Source organism: Podarcis muralis, chromosome 17 (assembly GCF_964188315.1).
Source record: "Podarcis muralis chromosome 17, rPodMur119.hap1.1, whole genome shotgun sequence".
NCBI lineage: Eukaryota > Metazoa > Chordata > Lepidosauria > Squamata > Lacertidae > Podarcis > Podarcis muralis.
The window spans coordinates 25,596,071-25,612,882 of NC_135671.1; the positions used below are offsets into that span (position 1 = coordinate 25,596,071).

Sequence of the window (16,812 nt, forward strand, 5' to 3'; positions counted from 1 at the left end):
AGGGGATTGGGTCAAGTTGGCATGGGATACAGATATTAGTGGAATAGCATGAGAAGCTACCATAGGGGAACAGTAACCATACAGTACCTGTAACCATAGGTGCCAACCCCCTGGGGCCCTGGGTGCTGGAGCACGCACAAAGCTCCCCATGAAGGGGCCGGGCACCCACAAATTTCGGCACCAGGGCCACAGACGCTGCATGGCACCCACTGTCAAGTGGCCATGTTGGCACTCTTGCCTGTAACACAAGAAGTAGGTCTGTGTTTTATAAACTCAGCTGACTGAGGCGAGGGTTGAAAGCTCTTAATTTCAGTTGTGTGGCAATGGACCACTTGCTTTGTCAGCCTTACCGCCACCTATTTGTTGTTGTCCTTAGCAACGAACGGCTTGGATGAAACGATCCAATAGGAGATTAAACTCTATTGACGATAAATACCGAATAATATGAATCAAACATTCTAGTCAGTAGACTGGGAGTTGCCAATGAGGTGGCCTGCGGGCAGATGTTCTCCTGGCACTCACAAAACCTCAGGCTCCCCTCCCCCTCCCCCTGTTAAAATAATCACTGCCCCTTTTGTCGTGAGGCAGCGAGGGTGGCAACCACTGAAAAGTACGTAAGAGCTGAAGGAGAACGTTGGAAGATTGGCGCTCTTTCTCAGTTCCTCTTTCAGCTCTGTGTGTTTTTCCAAGACGTAGACTGATTCTGCTGGATACAACTTTGATTTGGATCCCTTGGGAAAGCAAAAAAAGAGCTCATAGGTGCATGCTTTCTCTCTGTTTCTCTGCCTGGGGGATGATCTGTGGGGCTGGGAAGAAAAATAGTCAGAGCGAGTGACACCCACAGCACTTTGTCAAACATCCAAATCTCCCCATGGGCCTAAACCCCCTAGTAGACTATTGACAGCAACTGGGCATTTGCTTTTAAGAAATATTAATATATTTTGGACAGCTAAATATAACTTTTTGATACAAACAAGATGCATATTTTGGAGATGAAGCAGACATCTACCCATATGCACTTATTTGTGGAGGAAATAAATATCCTTTTTGGATGCATGGCGGGGGGGGTGGAGGGGAATTGAGTACTATTTCGCAGTAACTCCTTTCCTCCTTCAAAGAAGAACTAATAGTGGAGCAATTAGTTGGGGCTGTCTAAAACAACATTGTGTTGATCGAGTATTCATTAGTTATACCAAATTCACCATCAGGCAGTTTGTTGTTGTTTAGTCATTTAGTCGTGTCTGACTCTTCGTGACCCCGTGGACCAGAGCATGTCAGGCACTCCTGTCTTCCACTGCCTCCTGCAGTTTGGTCAGACTCATGTTGGTAGCTTCGAGAACACTGTCCAACCATCTCAACCTCTGTCGTCCCCTTCTCCTTGTGCCCTCAGTCTTTCCCAACATCAGGGTCTTTTCCAGGGAGTCTTCTCTTCTCATGAGGTGGCCAAAGTCTTGAAGCCTCAGCTTCAGGATCTGTCCTTCCAGTGAGCGCTCAGGGCTGATTTCCTTCAGAATGGATCGGTTTGATCTTCTTGCAGTCCATGGGACTCTCAAGCGTCTCCTCCAGCCCCATTCTGGTCTAGTCCAGCCAAATGCTACACAGGAACAAAATATCTGAAGAAGTGTGCATGCACATGAAAGCTCATGCCAATAACTAACTTAGTTGCTCTCTAAGGTGCTACTGGAAGGATTTTTTTTATTTTGTTTTGACTACGGCAGACCAACACGGCTACCTACCTGTAACTAGGAACATAGGAAGCTGCCTTGTGCAGACCGTTTGCCCATCTAGCTCAGTACAGTCCACACGGACTGGAAGCAGCTCTCCAAAGTTTCAGACGGGGGCCTCTCCCAAGCCCTACTGAGAGATGTTGGGGATTGTACCTTCTGCAGGCTCCACCACTGAGCTAAGGTCGAGCCACCAGGTGCAGTAACTGGGCAGAGCTTAGCATCAAGGATCTGTTGTAATGCCACTGCCCAGTCCTGAGACATGTGAAGCATTCCTTGCAAAACAGTGTCTTTTTATCAAGTGCGTAGGTTTTGGGTGCATGAATCACCTCAGCAGCCTCCATTCGTATGCAATTAGTTTGAAGGTCTTCCAGGTAAAAAGACTTAAAAGGTAACTTTAGCTCTCGGCACCAAGTGCATTCTGCATACTTCTGATCCTTGCACTGTACCCAAGCAGAGATGCCAGATTCATATTTAGGTTTTGCATGCCCCTTAAAATCATTTGAGTACAAAAATGCAAGAAGGGCTTTTACACTCGCCAGAAGCTCGGTTCTGCCCTCGCCAGTCCTGGAAAGATCCTTTTAAAAGTCCCATATGCTCAGGAGAGCCAGTGTGGTGTAGTGGTTAAGAGCGGTAGTCTCGTAATCTGGGGAACCGGGTTCGCGTCTCCGCTCCTCCACATGCAGCTGCTGGGTGACCTTGGGCTAGTAATGCTTCTCTGAAGTCTCTCAGCCCAACTCACCTCACAGAGTGTTTGTTGTGGGGGAGGAAGGGAAAGGAGAATGTTAGCCGCTTTGAAACTCCTTAAGGGGAGTGAAAGACGAGATATCAAATCCAAACTCCTCTTCTTCCTCCTCCTCCTCCTCCTCAGAGACTTTGTGCCTGTTCATTGGGGGATATAGGAAGCCCAGAGCACTTGTTCTTTAGATGTCCCTTTTATGAAGAGCCATGTAGTGAGACCATTGATCCCCTGCTGGTGAGGCTCACCAAAATTTGACCTTTTCCTGTTAGGCAAAGATCATAAGACAACCCAGAAGGTTGCCAGATTCTGAGTACAGATCTGCAGGCGCAGACCATCCCCCAACCCAAACTAGTTCGTTAAGAAAATCCCCAAACTCGGTTCCATGGGTGACTCTGGGTCATATCTCTGCGGTAGCTTATCTTAAAGTTTTAAGTGTCTACACGCTTATCTCATTTATAAATTTTAAATTTATTGTTGCTCATTGTTTTAAATGTTTGTTTTCCTTCTGGGATTGTACCCCCAAGTGTGTTTTATAAGCTGGTCTCCGACTGTAATAAATTATCTATCTACCATTTGGGCAGAGGATCAACACAGTATCGGCTTGAGCCATACTGTATCCTTCTTTATTTTAGCCTCCATCAGACATACAAATTTTCAGTGACCTGAAGCCTGCATGACATAGGCCATCATTGCCCACGGCACCCATATCCTGCAGAGCATTTGATCCCATAGGATTTTCAGAATGGATGTCCTTTGCAGTTCTTAAACTAGTTATTGTCTGTCCACAGCCTGAAAGACTTGCTTGGACCCAGTTTTGTGCTATAGTGGCATCTCAGCCCTGTGGGGAAACGTTGGCAGTTTATGCACAGCCGAGGGCAAATATTACTGTAGGTAAAACTGTATTAGGTGACGTAATGGGACTGATTCTGGGGCGTTGGTGTAACCCTGAAAGCTCCCTTCTCTCTGCTGTCCTAGCCTCTGAACCCAAATTAGTCCAGATCGGAACTGGGCGACAGTTAAATTGATAGGGCCATTCTTTTTTAATAAATAAATACTGTTTTTATTTATTTTCATGGTGCAGAAGATAAATTTGGAGAAAACGATTGTTACAACAGTATACAACAAGTAACTTGTCCTGATAAAATTATAGACTTTTATCATGCAACAGGAAACATTATGCAAGCAAAGCATTTCTGTTCCCCTCACTTCATAAAGGTTTTGTGAGTTTTTAATACATGCCACTTACAACTATCAGACGCAGACACACAAAAGCTAAGCATTCTTGGGTTTTATGTATACTGTGAATGGGGGGGGGGGGAATGCAGCCATTTCCATCAAAAGTAATTAAAAACATTGGAGCGTGTGCTTGGGGCTTATGGTGTCCAGAGGTTTATATCTAAGGAATGATCTCATTCCTTTCTGATGATGAGCTACTATTACAGTGGTTGCATTTTAAAGATATGCATGGTTTTGTTTGTTTTTTTGCTTTATTGTCCGGCTTATGTTATATACCCTGGTGGCAAAGAACAGAACCAGACAGGGATGGGGTTAAAGAACCGACCGATGTCGGAGTTATGCCTACATAGTGTATATATTGTTTTCCTCTCGCTCTCCTTCCTTCCCCGCCCCTCCCCGTGCTCTCTCCCCTTCCCTCTCGCCTCGGTATTAGCAATCTGCTTTGGTACTTTGACATCAGGGATTTCCCTGGTGGATTTTGTCACAGAAAAAAGAGAATCATCAATATCGCAGTTAAACTTGACTTTCAAAGCTAATAGTATCTCATTTGGGGGCTCAAATTTAATAAATTTTCTTTGATTCTGGGTGCGTTTTTAAACATCAAACAATGAATTGGCCAGGGTGCAGTAAAATATTTAGATCTATTGACTATGGTTCAGAAGGGTAGAAGGCAAAAAAAAAAAAAAAAAAAAAAAAAAAAAAAAACCACTGGTGGGTTTGATGTTGATAAATTCTTAGTACCTTAATCCACATTAATGTTTTCTTTTATCTGTGTGCATATTGGCTACAATGAGAAACGGGAACGTTAGCATATATGAACCAGAACAAATCCAGTGAAATGTGTATTATTAGAGGTATGGTGAAAACAACGTGTTTGTATTAAGGTTAACATCTGAACAAAATTACACATGCTGACAGAAGACCCCCCGAGACCGTGTTTGTTCCATTGGGCTCTCCATCCTGAACCCAGAACAGTATGAGCAGAAAGGAGGATGCATGAAGGACCTATGCTGTTATAAAAATTGCATTATAGTGCATAAGTTTGGCAGCCACAGGTATTGACAGGAATTCTTTAGGTCAGCCTGGGAACTGTAAAGCTCCCTATTCCCATAGACTAAAGCACAGAATGTATGTGTGTGTATCCCATAAATCTGTAAAATCTCACCTAACATTTGTACATCGTACGGACAGCATGCATGTATATTTATTTATTTATGCATGCATTTGGCTATTCTTAAAAATAGGATTACTTGTAGAAGGAAGTATCACATAGAATTTGAAGTGTCCACATTGGCTTTCATAATGGTATTATTTTTATGTAAGGTATCCTAGGTCATTAGTATTGGGTATGTTAATTAGATCCATAATTAGTATTTATTTGTCATATGTGGTGCTACCTGATTTTTTCCCCTTTTCCAATTTTAAGATTAAGTACTTAGCGTCATTTGCTGCTCCTGGGAATAATTTTTATTTGAAAGATATATATTAGCACATTAGTATTGGAGTACAGGATGATGCAATCCAGTTGAGCTACTGGATATCATCATCATCATCATCATTATTATTATTATTATTTTCAGAACAAGGCAGAATATTACTCGTTTAAAAGTGTTACAGTTGACCCCTTGTAGAAGAAAAGAAGGAATAGCTTTATGTCGTATGTAAAGACCTTTTGCTTTTAATTAATTAAAAGATCCTACGCACGTTTGCTCAGAGGTGTTCCCCATTGTGCAGTCTTTTTTTGAGTTAGGTGGATAGATAATAGCTATAGTTTTTCTCGATTACCAAGACAGTTGAAACTATCAAGGAAAATAAAACATCACAAACGGCGAACAAGTGAGACAGATAGAAAAGTTATTATTTCGGTATTTCTTACCTCGCTTTACAGACAATGGGCACTAGATATTGACCAAGTTACTATCGTAGGTTCCCATCATCCTAAAAGATCTGACCAAAGATTGCCAGTTGGTTGTGCAGTTTCAGAGTGAGCACTTTTGTGTATTATGAAGCAATACAACTGCAAAGAAAAATCATTGTTTGTTCAATGACCGCTGTCTATGTTCTGATGTCACAATACGTCCTAGGAATCAGCCTAGGTGAGCCCTGGGCACATGCGTTCCTCAGTCCTCTTTCCTCCTCCTATCAGGCTGCAAATAATTTGTTGTTGTTGTTGTTGTTATTTGAACGGTTGTAGCTTATTGTTTCATCCAAACCTGACCATTGTGACTTACCATAACCTTGTTTGTTTGAAGCAAGCCAACTTTGGACCCTGAGTTTTGAAGCGAGTGTGCTACAGTTTGGATTAATCTGGGGTTGCCATGTTTCCTCCCCCCCCCACAAGGCGCTATTTTTGCCAGTTAAATCCTGGACATGTCCGGGAAATTCCGGACATAATAGCAACCCTAATTAATCACGACTATGGCTAATCAAATATGGAAGGAGAAACCACGCTGGAGGAATTTGGAAGTTTTCACTTTCATTTTCGCTTACCTGCCTTGGAATGCGAGTCAGGATTCAGCATATAGAGCAGTAGCAATGAACGTGTTGAGGATTGTTGTTTGTTTGGATATTAATATAAACACAAGCATGGGAATTAGTGGTTCTCTCCCCCCCCCCACCCGATTTTGTACTTTTTCCTTTTACCGAACACATAATGAACGAAGGGATTTCCCACCTTGACAGAAGGTGGCAGTACAATACCAACTGCATGAGGTTGTATTTATCTACATATGTATGGAAATATCTCATTTACAGCGCTGAGCGGTTTGTTGTTGTTTCTTTAAACTCTGCCTTTTGGAATACTAAATCCAAACTACTTGGACTTTGGAAAAGAAAACGGATTCTAGCTACTTGTACTGGAGCCTATTGCTAGTTAGCAGATACCTGCTATTTTTATAGGAACCTATTATCACGCTTCTAATAAGATGCTTAACCAAGTGACATTTTTAAAAATACTCTTTGTTAAGTATACTTGGGCAGCTTTGCAACATAACTGGCTATTAACAAAAGAACAAAATCAAGACCTTTCTGCAAAAAGGCTTAAGATCATTGTATGAATGTCAAAGCAGTTGTTGTTTTAAAAATATTTTGGTGGCGTGTTGCTTCTCCGGGGCAGATGGCAATTCTCTGCTAACCAAGCAGACAATAATGGCTATATCCATAGGACGCTTATTGCGTACAATTTCGCACTGCGATTTCCTTGACCTCAAATTGTGTGTTTGTAGAGTTTTGTGTACTGGTTGGATGAGAAGCCTTTAGCGACTTTCCTTCCCATCTCATTTCAGTCTGGAGAAGGGGATATGCTTTTCTTCTTCTTAACATTCTCTCCCAGCACTCTGAATTAGAGATTTATTTGCAACGAAAAATCAATTAGTCCTAAATTTATTCATGGATTTCAGGTCCAGCGATCAATGCAAGTCCACTCAGTGGACTCAGGGGGACCCACTTCATCCCAGTTAATGTGTCTGAAGGGGAATTACCATTGATACTGTTTTTTCCCTTTTAGGTCAGAGATCAGATCTCGCTGTCACGGACTGCGGCAACCAGGAATGACTTCACCCTGCAGCTACCTAAGTTGCACCTGGAGACCTTTGCGATGGAAGGGCTAAAGGGCGGGCCAGAGGTTGTGGCATTCCAGGTTAGATTCTTAAATAACCTTTCTTTGCGAAGCAAAGAGTTTCCAAAACTCAACAATAATAATAATAATAATAATGCTATAAATAAAAGCAGAAATGTAGTGGCCTGTAATTAACAAAATTAAGTTTCCGAACTTGTGCTCGACTGAAATCGTTATATTAGAACAACACTTTTGCATTCCAAATTGAGTATCAAGGATCTGTAGAAAGGATTTTAGCAAACACAAATGGTGCACGCCACGCCTAGAAATCACTGCGGTCAGGCAAGAGGGAAATAAAATGCCTTTCACTTTTTTAAAAGTTGGGTTCAGAACAGTATTTCTCTCAACATCACTTTCGAAGAAAAGAAATGTGCCCTAGATTAATATTTAAGGATGGCATCAGCAGTGGGTCACCCAGGAGAAAAGAATTACAAAGCAGGGTGTGTTGGAGTCCCTTAGTTTCACCGCAGCTGGGGCAGTTCAAATGGCTGAGAAAGATTCTACCGTTATTGATCTTTTTAGCCATTTTCTGACACCTTCTGGCACCGGCTGAAGACAGTACTCTGACAAATGAAATAGACAATGGATGCAGCTGTCAAGGCATCGGAATCAGAAAACAGCCCTTCTAGAACGGAGTGCAAGCCCCAACTTATCTTCTTGCTTCATATAAATGATCCAAGAATTCTTAAGTGCTTAAGTGTTTTTGTGAATGGATTCATTCTTAAAAAAGTCACAGTAGTGCCCTTACCAGAAATAACTTTATTAAACTTCTGGGCCTTGGCCTTGGGCATGCACCCCTGTAGTGACAAATGAGGCTGCGGTACGATGATCAAAAATACGGGACTATTGTACTGGGGATGGTTGGGGGTATTGCTATGGAGGCGCTATGGTGTGCCTTGAGTAAGGAGCCCCATACCTGGATAGAGAAATGCAAAGATTGAGTCTTAGGTCTGGTGATGGACCTGAATATCAGCTTTGTGTGATATCAGGATATCTGTGATTGGTGTCATATACAAGCCCAGCACTCATGGTCAGCCATGCTGGACACTGATGAGGAACAGGGCCAAACTGGTCTCCTATCCACCCATGGTGGCCCTTCCATATGAAATCTATAAAGGGACCCCTGACCATTAGGTCCAGTTGTGACCGACTCTGGGGTTGCGGCGCTCATTTCGCTTTATTGGCCGAGGGAGCCAGCGTACAGCTTCCGGGTCATGTGGCCAGCATGACTAAGCCGCTTCTGGCGAACCAGAGCAGCGCATGGAAACGCCGTTTACCTTACCGCCGGAGCGGTACCTATTTATCTACATGCACTTTGACGTTCTTTTGAACTGCTAGGTTGGCAGGAGCAGGGACTGAGCAACAGGAACTCACCCCATCGTGGGGATTCGAACCGCTGACCTTCTGATTGGCAAGCCCTAGGCTCTGTGGTTTAACCAACAGCGCCACCCACTGTATAGGCTTGAGCAAATGCATTTTGGGTAACTTAAGATGGCAGGTTAGCCACTGTGTGTAGGAGCTGAGCTGAGCTCTCACTTTAAAGCACATCCATCTATCCCTGCTGAAGCATGTCCATGTGCTCAAGTGAGTCGTCCTAGCCAAAGCAGTGGCAGAAAGAGCACATGACCATAGGTGCCATTTATGTGGGGCTGTGGGTGACAAGGCACCCATAAAATTTTCATGGGGGGCGGGGCTGGCTGGGCAACCCAACACGTCACTCGCGTGGCATCACATGGAACGATGAGGCCCAACGGGGCTTGTCACAGTCATGGGAGGGTCTGATGGGCCCATTGAGCCATGTGACATTATGCTTACGATGGACACGCCCAATGTGGGGCAGAACCCAGCACAGCTGCATGCAACAGCTGTCATATCCACCTCTCCTGTTGGGAGGAAGGTGTGGTTGGACTAAATTGTCAGCCTCACACCAGCCCTCTCTTCAAGTCTGGCCCCCAGCCCTGGTTGTACATTTTTATTTTTTTTAAAGAACACACTGTTGTTGTTGTTGTTTAGTCGTTTAGTTGTGTCCGACTCTTCGTGACCCCATGGACCAGAGCACGCCAGGCACTCCTGTCTTCCACTGCCTCCCGCAGTTTGGTCAAACGCATGTTGGTAGCTTCAAGAACACCGTCCAACCATCTCGTCCTCTATCGTCCCCTTCTCCTTGTGCCCTCAATCTTTCCCAACATCAGGGTCTTTTCCAGGGAGTCAAGTCTTCTCATGAGGTGGCCAAAGTATTGGAGCCTCAGCCTCAGGATCTGTCCTTCCAGTGAGCACTCAGGGCTGATTTCACACACTAGAAGACACTAGAACACACTAGAAGAGATTCGAATTTGGAAAACAGCATGGGGTTGAAAGGGTTATGGCACACACATGCACACACACCCCAGCACAGAAGTGCTAGAAAGTTCCTGGGGTTGTTTGCAGATTCCTTTTACAACTAAAATCACAGATCTCCCAGCATCGCGTCTAGTTTGGCCCTTGTGATTCTGATTCCTGCAAGCACCCAAATTTATGCTTCCAGACTGGTTAGGTAAACTATCGGCCAATCTGATAGTTTAACAGCCCTGGGGCGAAAGGAATGTCCACATTGTATGCTGAGTGACATGTATAAATTTTCTCTTTTGAGATAAAATACTTTGGCTTTGTCACTTGTGGAGTTTTCCAGGTGGCTATGCCCCAGAGTTTTAAGAATAGGAACAAGTAACCTAACCCCAAGCACAGCTCTTGGAAAGTATGTGCAGCCAATTTCAATGGGTCTTACTTTCCAGTGTGCTCATGACCAACATCAAAATGGTATAAAAATGAAAGAAATGCTCTCTATGTGTATTTTGTGGCTTGAAATCTACATGGTATGTATTTTCCCCCTAGTATTACATAGCTATTCAAAGTACCTTTATAGTTATCGACAAAAAACCCTTTTTGGAATGGAAAAAGTCAAGGTTAATAAATAATGGATTCTTTCCATCTACGTCATAGAGTAGATCCATTGAAATCAATGGACTCAAGTCACTTAACTCCACTTACTTCAATGGGTCTATTCTGGCTGACATTGGATGTTACCCTGTGTTAGTCATGCTTTCTCTTCATGTCTAAAAACTTGCTTGAGTCCCTTCCAAAGTTTTAGAAGCAGGAAATGGGAATAATCAATTGAAAATAAAGGATTTTCAGTTGGGTCATTGCCTAGTTAAACCAGATAAAGGTGATTCTTATTTAATTGTTCTTTATTCCTATTACTCTCTTCTAACACTCACAGGCACATACTTTACCTGTTTCCCAATCTTGCTTCAGTTTAAAGTTTTCGTATTAACTCTGTGGCAAGGGTGTCCTAATACCCAAAGTATGAAATCTTTCATGATCGACTATCCTCCAAATGAACAACTGGCTCACTTTTAAATGTATTGTTCCCCACTTCAGCACAGAAATACCAAATTTACTTGCAATTGTTATTATTATTATTTCTTCTTGTTTAATTTATGAATAACCTTTTACATATAACTCAAGGCAATTTACAAACATACCCTAAAAGCAGCTAAACATAGTTTTAAAAACAGCACACACCCCTTCAAAAATAGGTTTTCAAACAATCTTTTAATCATATATACCTATTTTTAATCATATATACCTATTTTTGGGGGAGGATTGCCCAGAGTTGTTGAGCTTTTCGGGGGGATTGCACAGGGTTGTTGACCTTTTTTTAGGGGGGGTGCCAAAAATTGCCCACCCGCACGCGTCGCAAAATCCACCTCTCGTCTATCCCCTTGCCGGCAGAAGCTGCCAATCACCTGCCCAATTGCCGCAGCGTCAGCCAATCAATACCAGCCCTTGACGCAGCAACCAATAAAACGCCCAATAGCTGCTGACAGCCACGGAAGCAACCAATCAAACGTCTACCCTATTCACTATCCATGTATAGGACGACCCCCACTTTTTAGCATGAATTTTAAATTTTAAAAAAACCCTAGTCTTGTACACGGAAAAGTACGGTACATTTTTTTCCAATGAGGGCATCATTTGCCCACGCCAGTTGCCATCAATTCTGTTCCGGTCTTTTATTATCTTAGTATACTATAGTGTGACCAAGAAGCAGAACTCAGGGCAGATAGGGAACCGGTCTTAGTTTTTAAAGGCTGCCGTGACATAGGATAGCCTCTGTGGCTCCACTTTTCTTCTTTCTGCCACATAATTAAATGGCTGACATTCATCCTTGTGGGTTACACTGACCTCTCCAGTTAGGCAGTAAGTTCAGTGCATGGATGTGCAGATGATATTAAGTTCAGTTGGGACTTACAAATCCCGGTGAGCCCTTAAATGATAGGCATTGTTTTTATGTGTCTCATAGAGCTTTTTTCTTTGTTGTGAAATGTATTCTTCCGCTATGGTTTAAATATCATGTTTCATTTCTTCAGGCAATTTACTTCATTAAACTCGTGTCAGAAACAACTAAGGACCCCGTATTTTAGTCCTAAAGTACATAAACAGTGGACACTAATTATTCAGAGCAAGATATGTGTTTTTAAAGTTCTGATACTGGGCAAAGCAGCTGCTTAATAGCGCAGTCCCGTGCATGTTTACTCAGAAGTAAATCAATGTGGCTTAGTCCCAGGTAAAGGACTAAAATGGCCCCGGTGAATATTTGACGTTTTCTCCCCTTAGGGCTTTGATCTATAGGCTACCACTAAAACAAGGCTGCATTTTAAGCTGTATTCTAACTTATATTTTAATCAACTGTTTTGTGTGTGTGTGTTTTTGTTTTTGTTTTGTTTTGTTTTTAATGTTTTTACTGTATTTATATTCAGTGTTAACCACCCTGAGCCCGGTCTTGGCCAGGGAGGGCAGGGTATTATATAATATATATATATATATTATTATTATTCTTAATAAGTGTGGATGGGATGGCAGCCTAAATCTAACTTTGTGCCGCAGTAGCGGATAGTAGTTAAAGTGATAAAATGCTTTATATGACAAAAGCTTTAAATTTAATCAGACGTCGCTGCAATTCTGGAGTGACTCGAAAACGTGCTTAGTAATTTTATTTCGCAACATTTATATAACGCTTGATTTTAATAAAAACCTCAAAGTTGTTTTCAAAAGGAACAAAACAATAAAATTATCAGGAAAAACAACAACAGTTAAAAACAAGTATTTAGAACCTTCAAAAAGCATGAAAACCACCAAGAAGCGAAAACCAGATTAAAACACCCGGCAGCGTCTGCATGTTTGGACAGGCTTGCCTAAACAAACCAACCAAATGTTTTTATCAGGTGTCAAAAAAGACCATAGTGACAGCTCTTGTCTATTGCCACTGTACGATGAAGGAGTTACCATGTGGGGCAATTGAGCACTGCCCTGTGTTCATATGACAGAGCTGCAGCAAAAGAACGGAATACTAATAAATGGCATAATGAGTGACTCAATTATTTTGATAGTATTTGCGTGTCAAAACATGATTGCTAAAATAAGTGGAAGGATTATTGCAGTCCTTAGTGATTTTCTTCGGAAGGAGCATATAAAACTTAATTCCACCATGCTCAGGGGTGTGAAACATAAAAGCCCACAGGCCGTTCTCTTACTGTTTGCCCTCTTTGGGGGGCAGGCAAAAACCATTTTAAGTGATGCTTCCCTTCCTTTTTACTGGAAGATGTGTGGCCCGTGCGGGCCCATTGAAGAGAGTCCAGCAAAATACTGAAGCGTGCACTATGGAATGGGGAGAAAGGAAGACGTTCCATCGTTTAATGTTTCGTTCTGTGTCGTCCGGCCTCCAGGATGGCACAGCATACATAAAAATGAAATGTAAATGAAACTGATTAATAATAATATAATACTACCTTGGTTCTCAAACTTAATCCGTTCCGGAAGTCCGTTCCTAAACCAAGGCGCACTTTCCCATAGAAAGTAATGCAAAATGGATTAATCTGTTCCAGACTTTTAAAAGGTAAAGGTACCCCTGCCCATACGGGCTAGTCGTATCTGACTCTAGGGTTGTGCGCCCATCTCACTTAAGAGGCCGGGGGCCAGCGCTGTCCGGAGACACTTCCGGGTCACGTGGCCAGCGTGACGAAGCTGCTCTGGTGAGCCAGCACCAGCGCAGCACACGGAAACACCGTTTACCTTCCCGCTATAAAGCAGTACCTATTTATCTACTTATGGGACGCAGGTGGCGTTGTGGGTTAAAGCCTCAGCACCTAGGACTTGCCGATCGAAAGGTCGGCGGTTCGAATCCCTGCGGCGGGGTGCGCTCCTGTCGTTCGGTCCCAGCGCCTGCCAACCTAGCAGTTCGAAAGCACCTTCGGGTGCAAGTAGATAAATAGGGACCGCTTACTAGCGGGAAGGTAAATGGTGTTCCGTGTGCTGCGCTGGCTTGCCAGAGCAGCGATGTCACGCTGGCCACGTGACCCGGAAGAGTCTTCGGACAGCACTGGCTCCCGGCCTATAGAGTGAGATGAGCGCACAACCCTAGAGTCTGGCAAGACTGGCCCGTACGGGCAGGGGTACCTTTACCTATTTATCTACTTGCACTTAGGGGTGCTTTCGAACTGCTAGGTGGGCAGGAGCTGGGACCGAAAGACGGGGGCTCACCCCGCCGTGGGGATTCGAACCGCCGACCATGCGATCGGCAAGCCCTAGGCACTGAGGTTTTACCCACAGCGCCACCCGCATCCAGACTTTTAAAAACAACCCCAAAACAGCAATTTAACATGAATTTTACTATCTAATGAGACCATTGATCTATAAAATGAAAGCAATAAACAATGTACTGCAGTCACACAATCAATCATCAGTAGCTGAACTGGGTTCCACACAGTCACACACACACACACACACACACACACACACACACACACACACACAGAAAAATAAATGGCAAAAACAGACAGATCTCAGCGTAACACTCAAAATGGAAGTGTGGCACTCAAAACGGAGCACGTTCGGCTTCCGAAAATAGTTCACAAACCGGAACACTTACTTCTGGGTTTGCAGTGTTTGGGTTCCAAGTTATTTGAGTACCAAGGCATTTGAGAACCAAGGGACCACTGTAATAGCCCTATCCCGTTACTTCAGAATTGGGTTTTAAGATGTCCACATGTTCTACTGACCGTATCCTACTTCACAAACATCTGGCAGAAAGATGTTGCTTTTCAGGACGTAAAATTGAAGGAATTGTGGTGTGAGGGAGACAGGGAAAAGAGAAGGTGAGTGGAAGTGTAAATCATGGACCATCCTCACAGTTGGTCCTCCTTACATCAGGAGTTGTAGTAGCGCTTGCCGGTTCAGGCAGGTTACAGAGACGCTGCCTGCAATTTTACAGTTGTTGTACCGGTACGGCATTCTTTTGTTTGAAAACTGCTATACAAATGTAAGGAGGGGTATTATTCGTTTTATAGCAGCAAGAGTAGAGTGTTGACGTCGCTTCTGAGTGATAGAGTATAATCATTATAAATTTATAAAGGGCTTATGTCTTCCATTTATTTTATGTAAATTATGTATCCATGTATGATGCAGTCATGGTTTATCATATTGTATTGGGCACAGAGGCAAAATTGCCTGCTCTTCTAATCAATTGGGCAAAGATAAAATGCAGCTTGAAATGTTAGGTTCCTACTACGTTTAACCCCCCCCCCCCCTTCCTTCTTTCAATAGCACTAGTACAGCGGAAAGCATTCAGGGCCCAAGGGAAAATATCTATCTACAAATACAAAGATAATTATGTTGTTTCTTGTCTGTTCGGAACATCGTGGCAAATATTGCGTCTTAGAAAAGTACTTTTGAAGGCAAAGCCGCGCTTTTTCCAGGTGGCAGAACTCCTCATTATTCAACCCCATTCAAACTGTGGCTCTTTGCGGATGTGTAAAATACACACGTTTTCACGATCAACGCTTTGGCGCAATCCTTGTTAAGTAGCTCCCTTTGAAAACATTATTCTTGCTGAAGACATGAGTAGAGAGTGGCCACTTACACCACACATGCTTACAAAAAAAGAGAGGTAACACCCAAAAAAGAGACAAATTTGCATATGGTGATTTGCCTTAAGCTTAATATATATCACTTGTTTGCTTGCTTCACACTATTGCAAGAAAGCAGTTTTTAAAAGAGCAATTCATCAGATCAAAGGATGGGAAACCTCCCCGTTCCCCCCTTTTTCTACCCCTCTCTTTTACACACACCTCCCCACGCAGGTGGTGCTGTGGGTTAAACCACAGAGCCTAGGACTTGCCGATCAGAAGGTTGGCAGTTTGAATCCCCACGACGGGGTGAGCTCCCGTTGCTCGGTCCCAGCTCCTGCCCACCTAGCAGTTCGAAAGAACGTCAAAGTGTAAGTAGATAAATAGGTACCGCTCCGGCGGGAAGCTAAAAGGCGTTTCCGTGCGCTGCTCTGATTTTGCCAGAAGCGGCTTAGTCATGCTGGCCACATGACCCGGAAGCTGTACGCTGGCTCCCTCGGCCAATAGAGCGAGATGAGCGCCGCAACCCCAGTCGGCCACGACTAGACCAAATGGTCAGGTGTCCCTTTACCTTTACCTTACCCCATGACTTGCAGATCTCATCTGCTTAGGTGGAAAAGAAAGTTGGAAATTCAAGTACTTCCACCCATCCACATACTTCCTCTTTCTGTAGGTGTACTAGGAGAAAAATGAACTTCATTTCAGTTTTTAAAATTTTCTCCTGTATGCCGCTGTGAGATCTGATACGACAAAGTGTGGTGTAAAAAAAGGTTTTCCAATTAAAAAGATATATATTGGCCTTACTATTTGGAGGTTGCCGAGAGAAGAGGGTCTTTGTGAAAAGGTACGCCACCTTTGTCTTCCCCGCATCCACACTTGGTAAGACCACTTACGCAGAGAAGCATGAAATATTCCAAACCTCGCCCCGCTTTATGTAATATACAACAAATTTGAATCCTTATTGTTTCTGAGATTTGCGTGCAAAAATATTCAATATTCACTTGACCTGGGCAGTGACAGCTGACTGATAGGTCACCTCTAGTTTTCACAATTCACAAAAAAATAAATATAGAATTGGGGTGGAGATTCTGACACGACTTACAATTCTACTAAGAAATTTACCTAGAAGGTATATTGCATTCGACGTTTCGACTGCTTTAAAAGTTGTAGGTTAAAATATGTTTAAAAACAGGGAAGTATCTCTGCAAAATGAAAAATCCCTAAAATATTTCTGTGCTTAGTTTGTATTAATGCAGCTCTGTGTGGTTTTTGTAGAGAGATCACTGTAGGAAAACGAACTGCAAAGAAAGTAGATTCTTCCCGGCAAAGCACCCTCTCTACAAATTCCTTTGTACTCTCTTCCTGCTAAATTTCTTCTCGGTATCCACATTCTCCACACATCCTCTGGGATCCCCTCTTTTTAACTTTTTCTTTTTTTCTTTTTACACCTATCAGCTTACCTTCATTCAGTTTGATTCCTTTATTATGATTGAAAAGAAATCTTGGTTTTTCCTTCAGAATATTCAGCTTTTCCTCAACTAATGCTTCTCT

General features: G+C 43.0%; 1 protein-coding gene across 7 annotated transcripts in view; it reads left to right on the forward strand.

Annotated features, from left to right (window-relative positions):
• The window catches only part of CCDC171 (coiled-coil domain containing 171), a 207,451-nt gene that overhangs the window by 139,241 nt on the left and 51,398 nt on the right, over nt 1–16,812 (forward strand). For 6 of the 7 annotated variants that reach the window (XM_077921218.1, XM_077921217.1, XM_077921221.1 and 3 more), the window contains one exon: nt 7,208–7,339. The exons of the other annotated variant lie outside the window; for it this stretch is intronic. In XM_077921218.1, coding sequence (XP_077777344.1) covers nt 7,208–7,339 — 132 coding nt within the window. The remainder of the gene's footprint in view (nt 1–7,207; nt 7,340–16,812) is intronic. 7 annotated transcript variants of the gene reach the window in all.